Raw genomic sequence first — 16,153 nt, 5'->3', positions numbered from 1 at the left:
TTGATTTGAAACAGCTGGCTAAACATTTGGAAAAATATTAACATAGGTCCCTTTCTCACAGCTATTCAGAATAATACACTCCACAAGGATTAAACAGTACTTGGTGCTTTTGTAAACAGTAGGAAAATAAGAGAATGCTTTTTTATAATCTTGGGATAGAAGTGGTGGAAGAATTTCCTTCTTAAGCAAGATATAAGTCCCAGAAGTCATAAATGAAAAGATTGATTTCATAAATATTAAAAACTTTTCCTCAGGGGAAAAAAATTAACAATATCTTAAAATATACACGGTAAGTTGGAAGAAATATGCTTAACACAGCATTCATAATCATAACATTTTCAGAGATTTTACCAAGCAATAAGAAACAGGGAAAATGAGAATGCCTCTGAATGGGCAATTCACAGAAGAGTAAATATGAATGGTTGATAAACTTATAAAAGGATGCTTAACCTCATTTGTAATCAAGAAAATACAAATTAAAATGAGAGTTTTTAATCTATCAAATTGCAAAATTTAGAAAGATTGATAATATACAAAACAATGTTGGCACAGGTATGGGAGATGGGTACTGTCATGTGCTATTTCTGGAAATAGGTAGCAGCTTTGGGGGGCACAATTTAACATATACCCTTAAAGGCTTAAAGTTTAAGCCAATAATTCCTCGTTAGGAATGTAAGCCACAGAGGTACACACATAGATGCACAAAGACACACAAGGACATTTATTGTAGCATTTGTTTTTAATGCTACAGGATTAGAAACAATCTAAAAATCTTTCCATAAGAGAATGATTAAATAAATTAAGTAGAATACTCTGCAACTGTTAAAAAGAGTTTTACATGCTAACATGAAAATGTCTCCAAGGCATATTGATAAGGCTAAAACATGTTGCAGAATAATTGATAAAATATGTATATCAAACAATTATATACATTTGTAGGTGTACATATGTATCTGTATAGACAAAAAAGACTATTAACCGTGATTACCTTTGGTGAGTGAGGGGAATGGGAGGGATAGGAGGAGATAAAATGAGATCATACTTAAATCTTTTTTGCTCATTTCTATAAAAAATTATAAGAATAATTTCTTGTGAAATGTTTGTAATTACAGGTTTTTAAAGAATACACGCTACCTGGGAAGCGTTCAAAGCTTCTCAGAACAATGCTACTGCATAAATTCTAGACACTGATATCACCATTGTTATTTATTATCAGCATCCTTACCCTTCACAACTATCAACACTGATGTGCCTTTCATCAGAGACATTTAAACAAGATTTACAAATAGAGGTTTGTTTACTCATAGAGCACATCTTTGAAGCAAGGCTGTAATTCCAAAATACGGACATAATAAATGACTTGCCCAGATTCTCAAACAAGTCAAGAAATGGTCCAGAGCCAGGACTCCACTCTTGTACAGATAAATATATATTCTGGCTCTTGGCACAGAACCATAAATAACTCCATCCCCTGGCATTTTAGTCTCTCCCCAAGTAACTGAATGATTAAATGACTTGCAAACCTTCACTTTGGCTTTAAAAAATGCCCACTGTGGCATTCTTTTTAAAGGAATGCCTTTGAAAAGTTTAGCATCAACCTTCCAAAGAAAGTAAGAGAGTAAGATTAGTTTTCACCTTCTTTAAGAGGACAGCCCTAGAACATAGTGCTTTTCCAAATGACAGCTCGGATCATATTATTTAGCCTAAAATCAGTAACTTAGCAGGAGTACTCTACAACAGCATTAGCCTAATTCGGAAAACTTTCTAAAGAAAAAGAAGCATGAAAGACACTGATCCGAATCAGGAAAACTGATCCAAGCACTGCCTCTGCCAGTAACCATATGTGTGACCCTGCATAACTCCATCAACTCCTCAAAACCTGAGACTCCTCATTTGTAAAGTGGGAATAAGAACACCTCCCCGCTTAACTAAATGGATTGTCTCAAAGTTCAAATAAGAGAGATCGTGAAGCTGCTCTGTAAGGTATGAAGTTCCAGGTAAATTACTATTAATGTACAAAACCTGAGTTCTTGATACAAGTATACTCTCTGCCCCCACCCCCAAATGTGAGAAAACATCTGATTTGCCACATTCAAGCCTCTCAATTTGGGAGCCAATCATTTGTTTTTTCTAGACCAACAGGTCTCAACTGCAGTGTCTAGAAAAGAGGTGTGTGGCATTTATTTGTGACGTGTGTCACAATTTAAAGTGACAGAGTGACCTAAGCCTTTTATAAACTAAAGAGGATTATGCTGGAGATGTTTCTCACTGCAATATCTGCTGTGGTCCTTTTCTGAGTGAACTGCCCCCTCCTTCCGCTGCTCACATGATCCTTCCTTAACCACAGCCAAAGCTGGATTAAAAGGTGAACAGTTGGGCAGTTGCCCAAATCATTAATCTATAAGGGGCACTGAAATATCACTGGAATAATTAGTAACTATAAAAACAGTAAAGGCTTCTGCAGGCAAATTCTTACACACGTGGAAGAATATAAATTTGCTCCTGCTTGAAATACAGTACAGGGAAGTCGAAACTAAAAACAATAGAGTTACTCTGACATTTATTGGATGCTTATACCATACCAGACCCTATACCAAGTACTTTATGTATGATTGCATTTAAACCCAGCAATTATTGTATGTTGTCATTTTAAAACCTATTTTCATATGAAGAAATTGAGATGTACCTTGTACTTGAGACTGCACAAGTAGCAAACAGTGGAGGTGCAATTTGAAACCAGTCTTCTTCCAGGACCTGTATTCACTATGCCTGCTAGCTCTCCCCAAGTCTAGCTAAGTCTGTCATATGTTTCTGTGTCTAGTATTCATGCAGGAAAATTAGATGAAATTCACCAGGCAGACTAAATCTGAAACCAAAATTCATGGATAGTGAGTACTGTTGGCCAGGAAACCAGTGAAAATTATAAAATACAAATTTCACACCTTTTGATAGGTTCTTCAAAGAATGAGTCTGGTTCAGAAAAATTTCAAAAGAAAAGTGAAAAGATAATAGAAACTAATTTTTAAGGTAAAATATATTGCCAAATTGTTTCAAAATACTGACACTGCTTAGGGACCTATCTATAATTTTAATTGATTGAAAATTAAGCTTCTCATTGCCCCCATCAAGTAATTGTTGAACAAATATTTAAAGAACACTTTTGAAAGGTGCATTAGAATTCAGTTGTAAATAACAGATTTCACTCTAGCTAATTTAAACAGAAAGGGATTTACTAGGAGGAATTAGGGGTTTATTAAGTCATTAAAAGGGCTAGTAGAACAGAGTTGAAGCTGCACTTACAGGCACAACTTCTAGAAAAGTATTGCAGAACTGGCCCCACATGGGCACCATGCTTCTGCCACACTTCTGAGGCTGGGGAATAAGGAAGCCCTCTCCATACCCGCTGACTCGGACATAATCTGAATCAGGAAAATGGATGCCCTGCTCCCTATCTCTCATCACCCATGAAATTTAGGGACTGAATGCTGGGACCTCCACTGGAGCTGTCCCAGAAAAACCAACAGGTGCCAGTGGAAATAACAGAAGTGGCAGAAATACAGCCTCCACCTCAGAATGTTCACTTTTAACTTGCTAAGTTACATCTATTTTACAGAAACTGGGTTTCATGAATCCAAGCTGTAAGGACTTCTGGGAAAACTAGTCTCTAGGTTTGTAGCCTCAAGCAACGAGATTTGCTAGAAGAGAGTTGTAATGGAGCTGAGTGCATCGATCTGTGACCTCAGCTACAATCAGACACCGAATTATTAGAGCCAGCCCAGAGCACCCACACATCATACTCTACCCCTGACAACAGCTCCCAGTAGGGACTCAAGAGCAGCCCACCCCAGGTTGGCCAGTGGTAGGTGACCTTATGAAAACATAACTTGGGACCAGATTCCTCTCTCAGGATTTTGGGATTGGGACATTGAAGGAATGAGCCAATGAATTGATGGGCTTTATAGGTTTAGCCAATGAATTGCGGGGCTTTATAGGTTTTAGGTTAAGTAGATTGGGAGTCAGAATGATAATGGGTCATGTGTGAGCAAACAGCATTATACACATATTCATTGAGAAATATGGAGGTAAATACCAAAAGGAATGGAATAAAATGTTACAAGTTGTTACAACGGAAGGAGAGGCAAAGGGATATCTTTTGTTGTTCTTGCTTATAAATCTTTTAGTGCTACTTGAATTTTTGAACGTTATGCTTGTATTACCAGGGTAAAAATTAAAATTAGAAACACCATAAGTAAACCCATCCCCTGGCATTTCAGTCAACAACAAAATGAATACCCCAAATTTGAGCATTTAAGCCAGAACAACTAACCTACATATCACATGACCACTAGTTGAAGAGAGGGAGCTCCAGACAATCCAGCCCTTCCTTGCCTCACTTCCCACCTAGCACCTCCACTGCCGTAAAATTGAAAAAAATTTGAAAACCAAAACCAGTTTAGTGAGAAACTTGAATGCCAAGCCAAGGAGTTAATCACCCCAGCAATGGGAATAGCTTTGAGTGAGGGAATGACTTTAATGTGTATAGAGTGCTTATCTGTGTGCAGGATAAATTTGATAGATATTGGCGATAGCCAGGAGATTGATTGGGAGATTACTAATAGGATCCTGGACTAAATCAATGGTAGTGGAATTGAAGAGAAAAGTTGGACAAAGAGATACAGTAGTGGAGGATTTTGTGGTAGCTGATCAGATATAAGGGGCAAGGAAAGTAAATTTGGTAGGTATATTCTACTTTTCCAGAAATCCCTTCCTTTTAGGTGTGGCCCCTTACCCATTCCATGAGATTCTGGTGGTGAATCACAGTAAACTCATATTCCCCAAACTAAAGGACATATATGTCCCAAGTTGACCACACTGAGTACTCCTTCCCTGCACAGTGTGTTTTGTTCACAGGCATAACCCAAACTTAATGAAAGACCTTTCTGGAAACCATTCCCCAGTGCTACTGGGGAAGATGCTCTCTTCCACTGTGAGTTTGGGAATGCCAGAAGCCATTATACTGCCACGTAGAGAGGGCCTATCATGAAAGAGAGAGTCAAACAGAGCCCTGACATCATTTGAATCATTGAACCCATCCATACCTATACTGATGGACTTTTTAGTAATGTGAGTCAAGAAATTAACTTTTTTGCTTATGGATTGGATTTCTATCATTTGCAACAGAAAGAGGACTTATTAACAGAGTCAAAGATGGCTTAATTTACATATCAAAAAATATTTACGGGGCTTCCCTGGTGGCGCAGTGTCTAAGAATCTGCCTGCCAATGCAGGGGACACGGGTTCAAGCCCTGGTCCGGGAAGATCCCACATACTGCAGAGCAAATAAGCCCATGTGCCACAACTACTGAGCCTGTGCTCTAGAACCCGTGAGCCACAACTACTGAGCCCATGCGCCACAACTACTGAAGCCCGTGCACCTAGGGCCCGTGCTCCGCAACAAGAGAAGCCACCAAAATGAGAAGCCCGCGCACCGCAACGAAGAGTAGCCTCTGCTCGCCACAACTAGAGAAAGCCCGTGGGCAGCAACGAAGACCCAACGCAGCCAAAAATAAAATAAATAAATTTATTAAAAAATATTTATGGCATATATGCCAAATGAACAGTTAAATGTCCAGTACAATGGGAAATTAAAAAAAAAAAATCCTAAGACATGCCTCATACACCTTGAGATCTATTTCAGCGTTGTCACCAGTTATCAATGTGACATCAAAGTCATGCGATAACTCTGGGATTCATTCTTCTCTTCTGTAGGACGGAGGAAAAAGGGGATTACATTGTACAGTTGGCTCTAAGTATCTAGTTTCCACATCTGAGGATTCAACCAACTTTGGATCAAAAATATTCAGAAAAAAAATTCCAGAAAGTTCCAAAAAGCAAAACTTGAATTTGCCAAGCATCAGCAACTATTTACATAACATTTACATTGAATTTATTACTACTTACATGCATTTACATTGTATTAGGTGTGATAAGTAATCTAGAGATGATTTAAAGTGTACAGGAGGATGTGAGCAGATTATATGCAAATACTATGCCATTTTATAAAAAGTACTTGCGCATCCACAGATTTTTGGTATCCAAGGGGCAGGGGTCCTGGAACCAAACCCCTACAGATACTGAGTGAAGACTATATTATTTTCTACAGATTTTCTTCAGCTCTAACGTTTTATGATTCTATGCCATGACATAGAAGAACTAGTGAGTCACTCCAAGATTCTAAAATATGGAAGATTGGTATGCTAAACCAATTAAATGGAAAAACAATGGAAGCTAGGAAGACTGTGGCAATAATTTAGAAGGAACATTTCTTGAGCGTGGTCTAGAGAACATGTGATAGTGATGGAGGGATGTGGATGAACCTAAGAAATATTAGAAGAAAATAACAATTTGATGCCTGCACCTATGGAATATGAAGATGAGTGAAGAGTGACTGTTGACTCCAAAAGCTTGCTAGTTTGCGATATTAAAATAATGATAAAATCTTTAACAAAAATGAAGTCGTTGAGAAAGTACAAGTGTTAGGAGAGATTTAGTACAGTTGTGAACATGCTACATCTGAGCTGTTGGTATATACTCAAATAGAAAGTCTACAGACTTGAAAATCTAGAACTGAAGTTCAAGTGGGAAGTCAGGGCTCATGTTATATTTTTGAGAATCATTGAACATAGAGGGAATAGTGAAAGTCCTGGGAGTGAATACTAGCTACAATAAAAACTGATAATTGACATGACTAATTTGTTTATTAATAGGCAAAGACATTAAAATTGTAAACTTGTATTTCTTAAGCCTCTAAAAAGCTCAATTTATAAATCTTGTTAGTCTATTTATAAATCTCATAATCTTTGCATAAAAATATGGACAATCACTTTCACTTATTCTCTATGATTTAATTAATTCACAAGCATAACAGACTAAATACTTCTTGAATATTTAACATCACTTGCATACTCCATTAATTAAATTTTCTTAGATATCTTAAACTACAATTACAAATGTAATATATCTAACATCTTGGCAGTGAAATTTTATAAGCACTTACATAACTCTTGTAAATCTAATAGCGATAAATCAATCTTATACCTGTGGTCACAAAATTCTCTTAAATGTTTCATATTTTTTTCTACCAGTTTTATTGAGATATAATTGACACACTGCACTGTATAAGTTTAAAGTGTACAACATTATGATTTGATTTACATACATCATGAAGTGATTATCACAAGTTTAGTGAACATCCATCATCTCATATAGGTACAAAATAAAGAAATAGTAAAAAGAGTATCTTGTGATGACAACTCTTAGGGTTTATTCTCTTAACAACTTTCATATATAACACACAGCAGTGTCAATTATATCGATCATGTTGTACATTGCATCCTTAGTACTATTTATCTTATAACTGCAAGTTTGTACCTTCTGATTGCCTTCATCCAATTCCTCCTCCCCCCACCCCCTAAACTCCCACCCTCCCCCATAGATCTTAAAAGTTCACAAAGCACACAACACCACAGTAATTATTAACTTTCACAGAAATAATGAAAATTGTATTAATTTACCACCTTTATATTAAAGGTGACACATTGTGGCAGGCATGGAGATGTGCCACTCAGATCCTTCTTCAAGAAAGGACTTGCTGCCCTGCTCAGGGGCCAGTAGTGTGATCAGCAGATGGCCTCCAGCTGTCAGCGCATTCAGGGTCTGCCTCAGCTGCAGTCCTGCCCTTCCCATGGCCGCCATATACTATCTGAGGGAGAGGGGAGTATAAAGGGTGGAGTGGGGCACTCCAACTTACAATACTGACTCCAGAGCTCCCTGTCTCATCATCTGCTTCTGGCAAACCTAACTGCAGTGCAAATTAACTCATGCAACCAACATGAAGAGAATTGCCATCTCAGACCTCTCACAGCAACTAAGGCTGCAAATTTGGGATATCAGTCAAAATTCCTGTTACTACTTCCTGTGATGATTTTACGGGAAGTAACTCGGTTAGTTACTTGAGCCCCAAGTAACTAACCGAGTTCCCTTTTCATGGTGAAGCTCTACCTGCTTACCCAATATATTACTGTAATCTTACTTGAAATCGTTTTCTGCCTGATATAAATATGTACAAGCACACCCCACCCAGGCACACATGGCCTGTAGTTCCCACAACCTCACTGCACTTAATCTTGGCTCTGCCAACAATTAGCTGTGGGAACTTGGGCAATTTATTTACCAATCTGTGCTCAATTTCCTTATCTGTAAAATAGGCATCGTCATCTGATAGGGTTGTAAAGAGTAAATGAGCTAGTACTTTAAAAAGTGTGTAGATAGAACAGCCTCTGCCAATACTGCATATTCAATAAATGCTAGCCATTATCATTATTGGTCTGAGTTCTACATTGTCTATACGTTTTCTTATCTGTCTCAGCAACCAACATCCTATAATAACATATCGACTAATCAATTACAGAAAAAGTTCTTATGTTTCAAGCCCCTTAATTATCAGACTTCAGATTTTTGGACCTAGGTTAAATCCTAGACTTGACTTCAGTTGAATTTGTTATCAGCTGAATGTTTTGGATTTTCCCAATTCATGAAGATGTAAACCAGATACGTGAAGATTAAATCGGGAGCATATATGTAAAAGGCTTTTATGAAATATAAAACATATGAAAATGTGGGATATTATTCCAATATTATTAAGAAGCTAGACAACTCCTGCAATTACAAAATGAAATTCTTCGCTCTTCAAGTAAAATTGAGCCCCTTCCCCAAAATGATTTCCCCCTCGGTGGTTAAAGCTCAAATGAGGCCGATTTAAGAGGAATCATTTTAAAATGATTGGATAGCCTACCATAGGGCAAAGTTCCGAAGATGCTGAAATGACTTTAAAGCATTTAGGACCAAATGTTAACATCTATTATCAGTCCTAGGAAATCATATTTTTCAGTCCTCCTGAAAATTCTGTTAAATAAAAGGTTAGACTTCTTTCAACGCCTAAGAAAGTTATTCGCATATCAAAGAAGAGCATATTTAAGAAAAACAAAAGCTGCCCTTGCTTTTGACCACAAGTTGGGAATTTTCTGTCATTGGTGCAGCGCCTGAAAACAAGATCCAACTTTCATTTGGCTATTTCTACGGGGCCTCGAAAATCTAAAATATTGCAAACAATGGGACCCACTGTTTAATGCTACGCGTATTTTAACAAATTCCCTCCAAGAAGTGTACATATTTTAAGATGCCAGTTTGGAAAAACAGACTGCAGGTCGCCACGACGGATCTCACACAATATGGAATAACGGAATACACAGCCCGAAGCCTTTTGCTGTGTTGTTTTTAACAAGAGGGGATGGGCGTAGAAGAAATGGGCTTAAAACACCCGATGCTACAGCTAGCAAACTGATTGTTCCAGAGCGCTGGACGTTCCTCCGAGCAGGGAGCCACCAGGGAGGGGTGCAAAGACACAGGAAGCGGCCTCTTTCCCGTTGACACTGCGGAGACGCCGCTATCCCTACATATTCCTACCCGCGGCTCCCCGACCCAATGTGGGGTCACCCGAGAGCAGCGCCCCGGCAAGATCAGGCTCAGCTCCCAGCTCTGCCCGCTAGGGCCCCCCGACACGCCAGCGTCGGGGAGGGGCGGGGAAGGGAGAGAGAGTTTTCTGGTGAGAAAACAAGGAAAAGAGGAGGCGGTTGCGCAATCTGGGCCTGGGGTGCGGCTCGGGGAACAAAGAGGGCGTGAAAGCACCAGCAGCCCAGACTCTGCGAATCCACTCAAATCTGCCGCCGGGGCAGAGCCCCAGTGCTTGTGGATACGCAGATTTCTCAAAGCCAGTCCAGCCTACAGGATCACAAATGCTATCTCGCAGCACCCAGGACTCTACACTGTAAACAAACGCCGGGGCTGCTCGGGCCCAGGGAAATTTGAAAACAATCGCTTCACATCTGCCATTCACCTCAACCTCCTTCAGCTCACGATTGCAGACGGCCAGGGGCGACGGCAGCTGGGCAACGCCTCAACCGAGCTTGGTCCTTCCCTTTGGTCCCACCCCACTGCTCAGCGCGGATTGGTGGCGGGGAGCAACTCCGGCGCTGATTGGGCGGCGGCGGAGTCGCTCAAGGAGACAGTAAGCTCGGGTGCCCCAGAGTGCTAAATTTATCTTCAGACGAGCTACCGCGCCCGCCGCGAATTGGATCTCTATGGAGGTGGCATAGGCGATATCCCTGAGCTGAGAGCATCGCCCGGCCCCCCGAATCCTTCTTCCCTCTGTTTTGTTTTTCATTTCTCCCCTTCCTCCCTTCCCCCCTCTCCCCTCCAGTCCGCGACGACTGGCTCTTGACCCCGTTCAGGCCTCGGTGAAGGTGAGGACCAGAGCCGCCGCGGCGGCTGAGTGGTGCGTTCTGAAATGGCCGCTGCCGTGAGCTTCGTAAAATGGCGGCCGCAGGCTCAGCTGGGGACCGCGGCGCTGCTCCGCAGCCCAGCCGCAGCCGAGACCGTTCTCTCCATCACTGATGGAGATGAAGGAGAAAGATAGCGTCGGGTGCTGAGACGTTTTCCTGTGGTTGTTAGCTGAGGCGACCGCCCGGGGACGCGAGAGCAGTTCCGTAGGCGAGGGTGGACGCCCACAGGAAGCCAGCCCCCAGCTGTGGTGGGCAGCGCGCTCCTGTGACAAGGAGCAGCCGAGGGATAGGTGGCCGGGCCGCCCATCGAGGTGCCCGTTTAAAAAAGCACTTAGGTGCTGGACGGGGTGTCCGTGCCCACCTCCTGCCTTGGCTTATGAATGGACTGCACTCCTACCCAGCCCTCCTGCCCCACGGGTATTGTTCAGAGCAGGAACCGCCTGAGGGTGGGGGGTGAATGGAGGGTGCTACCTGTCACCTTAGCCGAAGAGACAAAAGATGAGGGTTCCCCCCGCCCCTTTTCAGGGAGTCGAATAGAAACTTTACTCTAGGGAGTCCAGTCTCTTTGTCCTCGAGAGATTCGGGGAAGCACCTCTAAAAAGGTGGAACTGAGTCCCTCCGAACAAAGCGTTTCCACTCCGTCGTGTCCTTCTTTTGAAGCAGGGGAGAGGGATCCTAAATTTTGAGGTCACCCAGCGGCTCCATGAAGTTCTCGGCAGCTAAAGCGCATTCAGGACTGTGAAAGGACAGTCTACTCTTTCGCTCCCAGTAATGAAGATGTAGGGCTTTCTCCTGCTGCCAGTTTGAGACCCTCGACTTTCTGGCAGTTGTAACCCATCGTAATTCATTTCTCTCTGCACCATCCAACTCCTGGTAACAGATTTTTTAGTACTTGAGAGATTAAGAGTATTCAGAGACACACAAGCAGTGACTAGGCACGTGGGCTCTGCAGTCGAACTTTCTGGGTTCTGTTCTGAGTTTTTCCCAGATGTGTTAACTTAGCAGGTGACTTAGCCTCTCTGTATCTATTTGTTCATCCCTAAAGGGGGGTTATTAATAATAGTCCCTGACTCTCAGGTTTGTTTTGAGGATTAAGTGACCTAATCTAGGAAGGATTTAGCAGTTACTGGCACATAGTAAACAATGATCACTCAGTAAACATTAGTAACGTTAAGGAGCTTGGTTATTGAGAGGAGTGGTTGTAACAAAAAGGCATAGTTCATGTGACCCTTTCATGTATAATTCCATTTTAGATTACTTTCAGTGCTTAGTTTTAGAGACACTTAAGGTGTGGCTGTACTTTAAAAAGTTAGGTTTCGTTTCTGAGAGTTTTTAATGTTTTTCTTTGAAGTCAGTGGATGGGGGAGCATTTCAAAATAATGAAATTACCAGGGTATTAAACAGGACGAAAATACTAGCATTTTTACTATGTTAGGCATCTTCTATTTCAGTCTAAGATCTGCATTGCAGTGAAGAATCATTTGCACTGCATGGCTCTAAAATAAATTGTAAAGAATGGTCATCTTAGAGGTGTATAGTTCGTTCTCCTTTTGTAGTGTCTAATTTTATTTTTTCTCATTCTAGGCTTTTGGTTCCTCCCCTTCCACCCTATCCCTTAATTTTATTTTTTTTGAAGCGTCTGCATTTCAAGCTGCCAAGTTGGAGAGAGTGATTGCAGAAGGGAGTGCTCCTCATTTCAGGTATCTTACCCTCTAGCTGTTACTGAGAAAACCATTTTGATTCAGGATCTAATATGAGAATCCAAAGCTTACTCTGAGCCAAATCATAAAGTTGAAATCAAAAGTAGCTATATTTAGGTAGACACTAAATTTGAATGCCTTAACTTTTAAGACTGGTATTCATCAGAGGTCCTAAACTTTGCATTACCCTTCCATTTAATTATGCTTTTAAAAAACTATTATATGAGGAATAAACCTATTTAAATGAGAGTTTTCTTTAGGTCTTCGTTAAGCCTTCACCTAAAGAATAATGGGATGCAGAGTAATCAGTAAAATATATGCATTATTTTGAATGAATCTTATTTTGGATAATATAAATATTTATGTAATTTAAGTCCAGAGAAATAGTAGCTAACTTTTGGTTTACAGTTTATTTTTCAATGTTAACACACAGTGTTTAGATACAACAGAATTCTGTGTCTTGCAAAACTTTGAACTGTTTGTGTGTTTTTGACCTAGCTCATCAGAATAATTACTAGCCCTGAAAGGAGCCTTAAGATGTATGACGGTGTCAACAGTGAATGTATCTAATGGCAGTAGGCATCAGAAAGCTAGAAGAGATTCCAAGATACTGTATATCATGAAAGGGGATGATAAATTATGGCCCCATGCTGTCTGTTTTTATAAATAGAGATTTATTGGAACACAGTTGTGCCCATTCTTTACCGTTGTGTCTATGGCTGCTGCCATGCTACAACTACAAAGCTGAGTAGTTGCAACAGAGACCATACGGCCCATCAGGTAAAAAACATTTACCGTATGGCACTTAACAGGAGAAGTTTGCCAACCCTGCCATGGGACCTCAAGGTCCCTTCCTTAAAAATGCATTTATCAACTCATTATTTCTTAGTCCAATGGTTCCCAAACTGTGTTTTATAGAAGATTAATGTTATCTTAAGTTAATAAGCGTTGTGAGAAAAAGATCAATGCTAACAATAGTTTCTTCTTTTAGAATTTATTTTAAAATGTAAGTTTAAGACTACTAAACTCATTTCTATAGCTTTTATTTTTATGTGATAATCTACCTTTAAGAAAAGGTGTGCCATACCTGAGAGCACCAGGAAGTCGAATGAGAGATCACCTGATACACGAACGTGTGATGTTCCATCTGCGCGTTGATGCATAGGCAGCACTTACAAATTAACTGATGTGTTGCTATATATCATCTCTTTGATGGTTGCTCATCTTCTGTGTATCCTGTCTTATAATTTCAACACATTTGTGATACTCAATGTTTATTCTAAATTAACCATGTTTTGTACCACAAATTCATTGCCTATGGATCTGTTGCTGAAACAAGGAAGTCTTAAACAAGAAGTAGAATCTTTTTGTTACCAAATTGTGTCTGAATCAAATGATCAAAAGGTTGGAATATTACAGAGTGAAGATGAGCAGTTGCAGCCTGCAGTTTCTAAAAATTCAGAAGGTGAGCTTTCCAGGGTCAAATTTATGTCCAATTCCAACAAAATAACAACATTTAGTAAGAAACCAAAAAGAAGAAAATATGATGAAAGTTATTTGTCTTTTGGATTTACTTACTTTGGAAATAGAGATGCACCTCATGCCCAGTGTGTATTATGTAAGAAAATTTTATCAAATAGCTCTTTGGCCCCTAGTAAGCTTCGAAGACATTTGGAAACTAAACATGCTGCATACAAAGACAAAGACATAAGCTTTTTCAAGCAACATCTTGAGTCACCTGAAAATAATAAACCCCCAGCACCTAAAATTGTCAATACAGATAATGAAAGTGCTACAGAAGCATCATACAATGTAAGTTACCATATAGCCCTGAGTGGAGAGGCTCATACTATTGGAGAATTGCTTATCAAGCCTTGTGCAAAAGATGTGGTGATGCGGATGTTTGACGAACAGTATAGTAAAAAAATAGATGCAGTACAGCTATCAAACAGTACTGTTGCACGTCGAATTAAGGATCTAGCTGCTGACATTGAAGAAGAGCTTGTTTGTAGACTGAAAATTTGTGATGGGTTTTCACTGCAACTAGATGAATCAGCTGATGTTTCAGGACTTGCTGTGCTGCTTGTGTTTGTTCGTTACAGGTTTAATAAGTCTATTGAGGAAGACCTACTCTTATGTGAATCTTTGCAAAGTAATGCCACTGGTGAAGAAATTTTCAACTGCATCAACAGTTTTATGCAGAAACATGAAATTGAATGGGAAAAATGTGTTGATGTTTGTAGTGATGCTTCCAGGGCAATGGACGGGAAAATTGCTGAGGCTGTCACCTTGATAAAATATGTGGCTCCCGAAAGCTCCAGTAGTCACTGCCTGTTATATAGACATGCACTAGCAGTTAAAACAATGCCTGCATCTCTGAAAAATGTGCTAGATCAGGCCGTACAAATCATCAATTATATTAAAGCTCGACCACATCAATCCAGACTACTAAAAATTTTGTGTGAAGCAGTGGGTGCCCAGCACACAGCACTTCTTCTAAATACAGAGGTGAGGTGGCTTTCCCGAGGTAAAGTTCTTGTAAGACTTTTTGAGCTTCGTCGTGAAACTGTTGTTTTCATGGATTCTGCTTTTCGACTGTCTGATTGTTTAACAAATTCATCTTGGCTGCTAAGACTGGCATATCTTGCAGATATTTTTACTAAATTAAATGAGGTTAATCTGTCAATGCAAGGAAAAAATGTGACAGTGTTCACAGTATTTGATAAAATGTCATCATTGTTAAGAAAATTGGAATTTTGGGCCTCATCTGTCGAAGAAGAAAACTTTGATTGTTTTCCTACACTCAGTGACTTTTTGACTGAAATTAATTCTACAGTTGATAAAGATATTTGCAGTGCCATAGTGCAGCACCTAAGGGGTTTGCGCTCTACTCTGTTAAAATATTTTCCTGTAACAAATGACAATAATGCTTGGGTTAGAAATCCATTTACAGTAACTGTTAAACCAGTCTCATTAGTAGCACGGGACTACGAGAGCCTGATTGATTTAACATCTGATTCTCAAGTGAAACAAAATTTCAGTGAACTTTCACTAAATGATTTTTGGAGTAGCCTAATTCAAGAGTACCCAAGTGTTGCAAGGCGTGCAGTTCGTGTACTTCTTCCTTTTGCTACAATGCACCTGTGTGAGACAGGATTTTCATATTATGCTGCAACAAAAACGAAATACAGGAAAAGACTCGATGCTGCACCTCACATGCGGATCCGACTTAGCAACATTACACCTAATATTAAGCGGATATGTGACAAAAAGACACAAAAACACTGTTCTCATTAAAATTGGAGGGTTTTGCATGCCTCTTGATAACCAAATATAAGATGAAAATAAAAGATGATTTACTTCACTGATGATATCTTGGGGTTTTAAAAAAATGATTCAAATTTTTTATACCTCTTAGATTTTAAGAAAGGTAGAGAATCAAAAATTTAAACCTGTACTGCTGTTGGTATTTCTTCTTCACGTAATTTCAAAGGGTTCCATGATCATGACTTTGGGAAATAATTGATTCACAAGGAAAAGTCCCAGTTTCTTAGCATGACATAGCTTTTCAGGATCTAATCGCTGCCAGTGTTTCTAAGCATACCACCCTGTAACCCTCCAATTACAGGGACCTTCTTGCCTAAACATATCACTGTTTTATGCTTTCAGGTCTCAAAAAGCCATTCCTTCTCCTTGCTTCCTGACAGACTCCTATTTGCTCTTCAACCCTTTGACTTAATTTATCTTCAGTACTTTCATTCTCTGCATCTTTCTATTTGGCCCTATTTTTTGTGTATGTCTCAGCTGTGAACTGCTTGGTGGTCTCATAATTCCCACTGTTATTGGACTGAGCCGTTATATGGTCTTATCCAGCTCTATGTCTCCATTATCTGGCAGAAGACCTTACTAAAGTAGATGCTAAATAAAGGAAAAAATGTTGGTGAAGGTGAACCAACGAAAAATGGAAGAGGGCATGGTAGCTTATATATGTATGTTATCGTGTATAGAATGCTACTCTTTGTGGTTTGGGCTCAGTTATTCCATTACCTAGAA

General features: G+C 39.8%; 1 protein-coding gene across 6 annotated transcripts; it reads left to right on the top strand.

Annotated features, from left to right (window-relative positions):
• The first annotated feature begins 7,602 nt into the window (after positions 1–7,602).
• Positions 7,603–15,473, top strand: ZBED5 (zinc finger BED-type containing 5). 6 transcript variants are annotated; one of them, XM_036860801.1, is made up of 3 exons: positions 10,148–10,361; positions 12,037–12,100; positions 13,172–15,473. In XM_036860801.1, exon 3 carries the CDS (start codon positions 13,313–13,315, stop codon positions 15,395–15,397), a length of 2,085 nt encoding a protein of 694 aa, XP_036716696.1. In that variant the 5' UTR covers positions 10,148–10,361; positions 12,037–12,100; positions 13,172–13,312; the 3' UTR covers positions 15,398–15,473. The 6 variants fall into 6 exon arrangements, with proteins under 6 accessions (XP_036716694.1, XP_036716696.1, XP_036716695.1 ...); XM_036860800.1 differs by having other exon boundaries at positions 12,599–15,473; XM_036860796.1 differs by having other exon boundaries at positions 11,985–12,100.
• Positions 15,474–16,153: the final 680 nt, after the last annotated feature.

Source organism: Balaenoptera musculus, chromosome 8, assembly GCF_009873245.2.
Source record: "Balaenoptera musculus isolate JJ_BM4_2016_0621 chromosome 8, mBalMus1.pri.v3, whole genome shotgun sequence".
NCBI lineage: Eukaryota > Metazoa > Chordata > Mammalia > Artiodactyla > Balaenopteridae > Balaenoptera > Balaenoptera musculus.
This window is presented reverse-complemented; position numbering and strand designations above follow the sequence as displayed.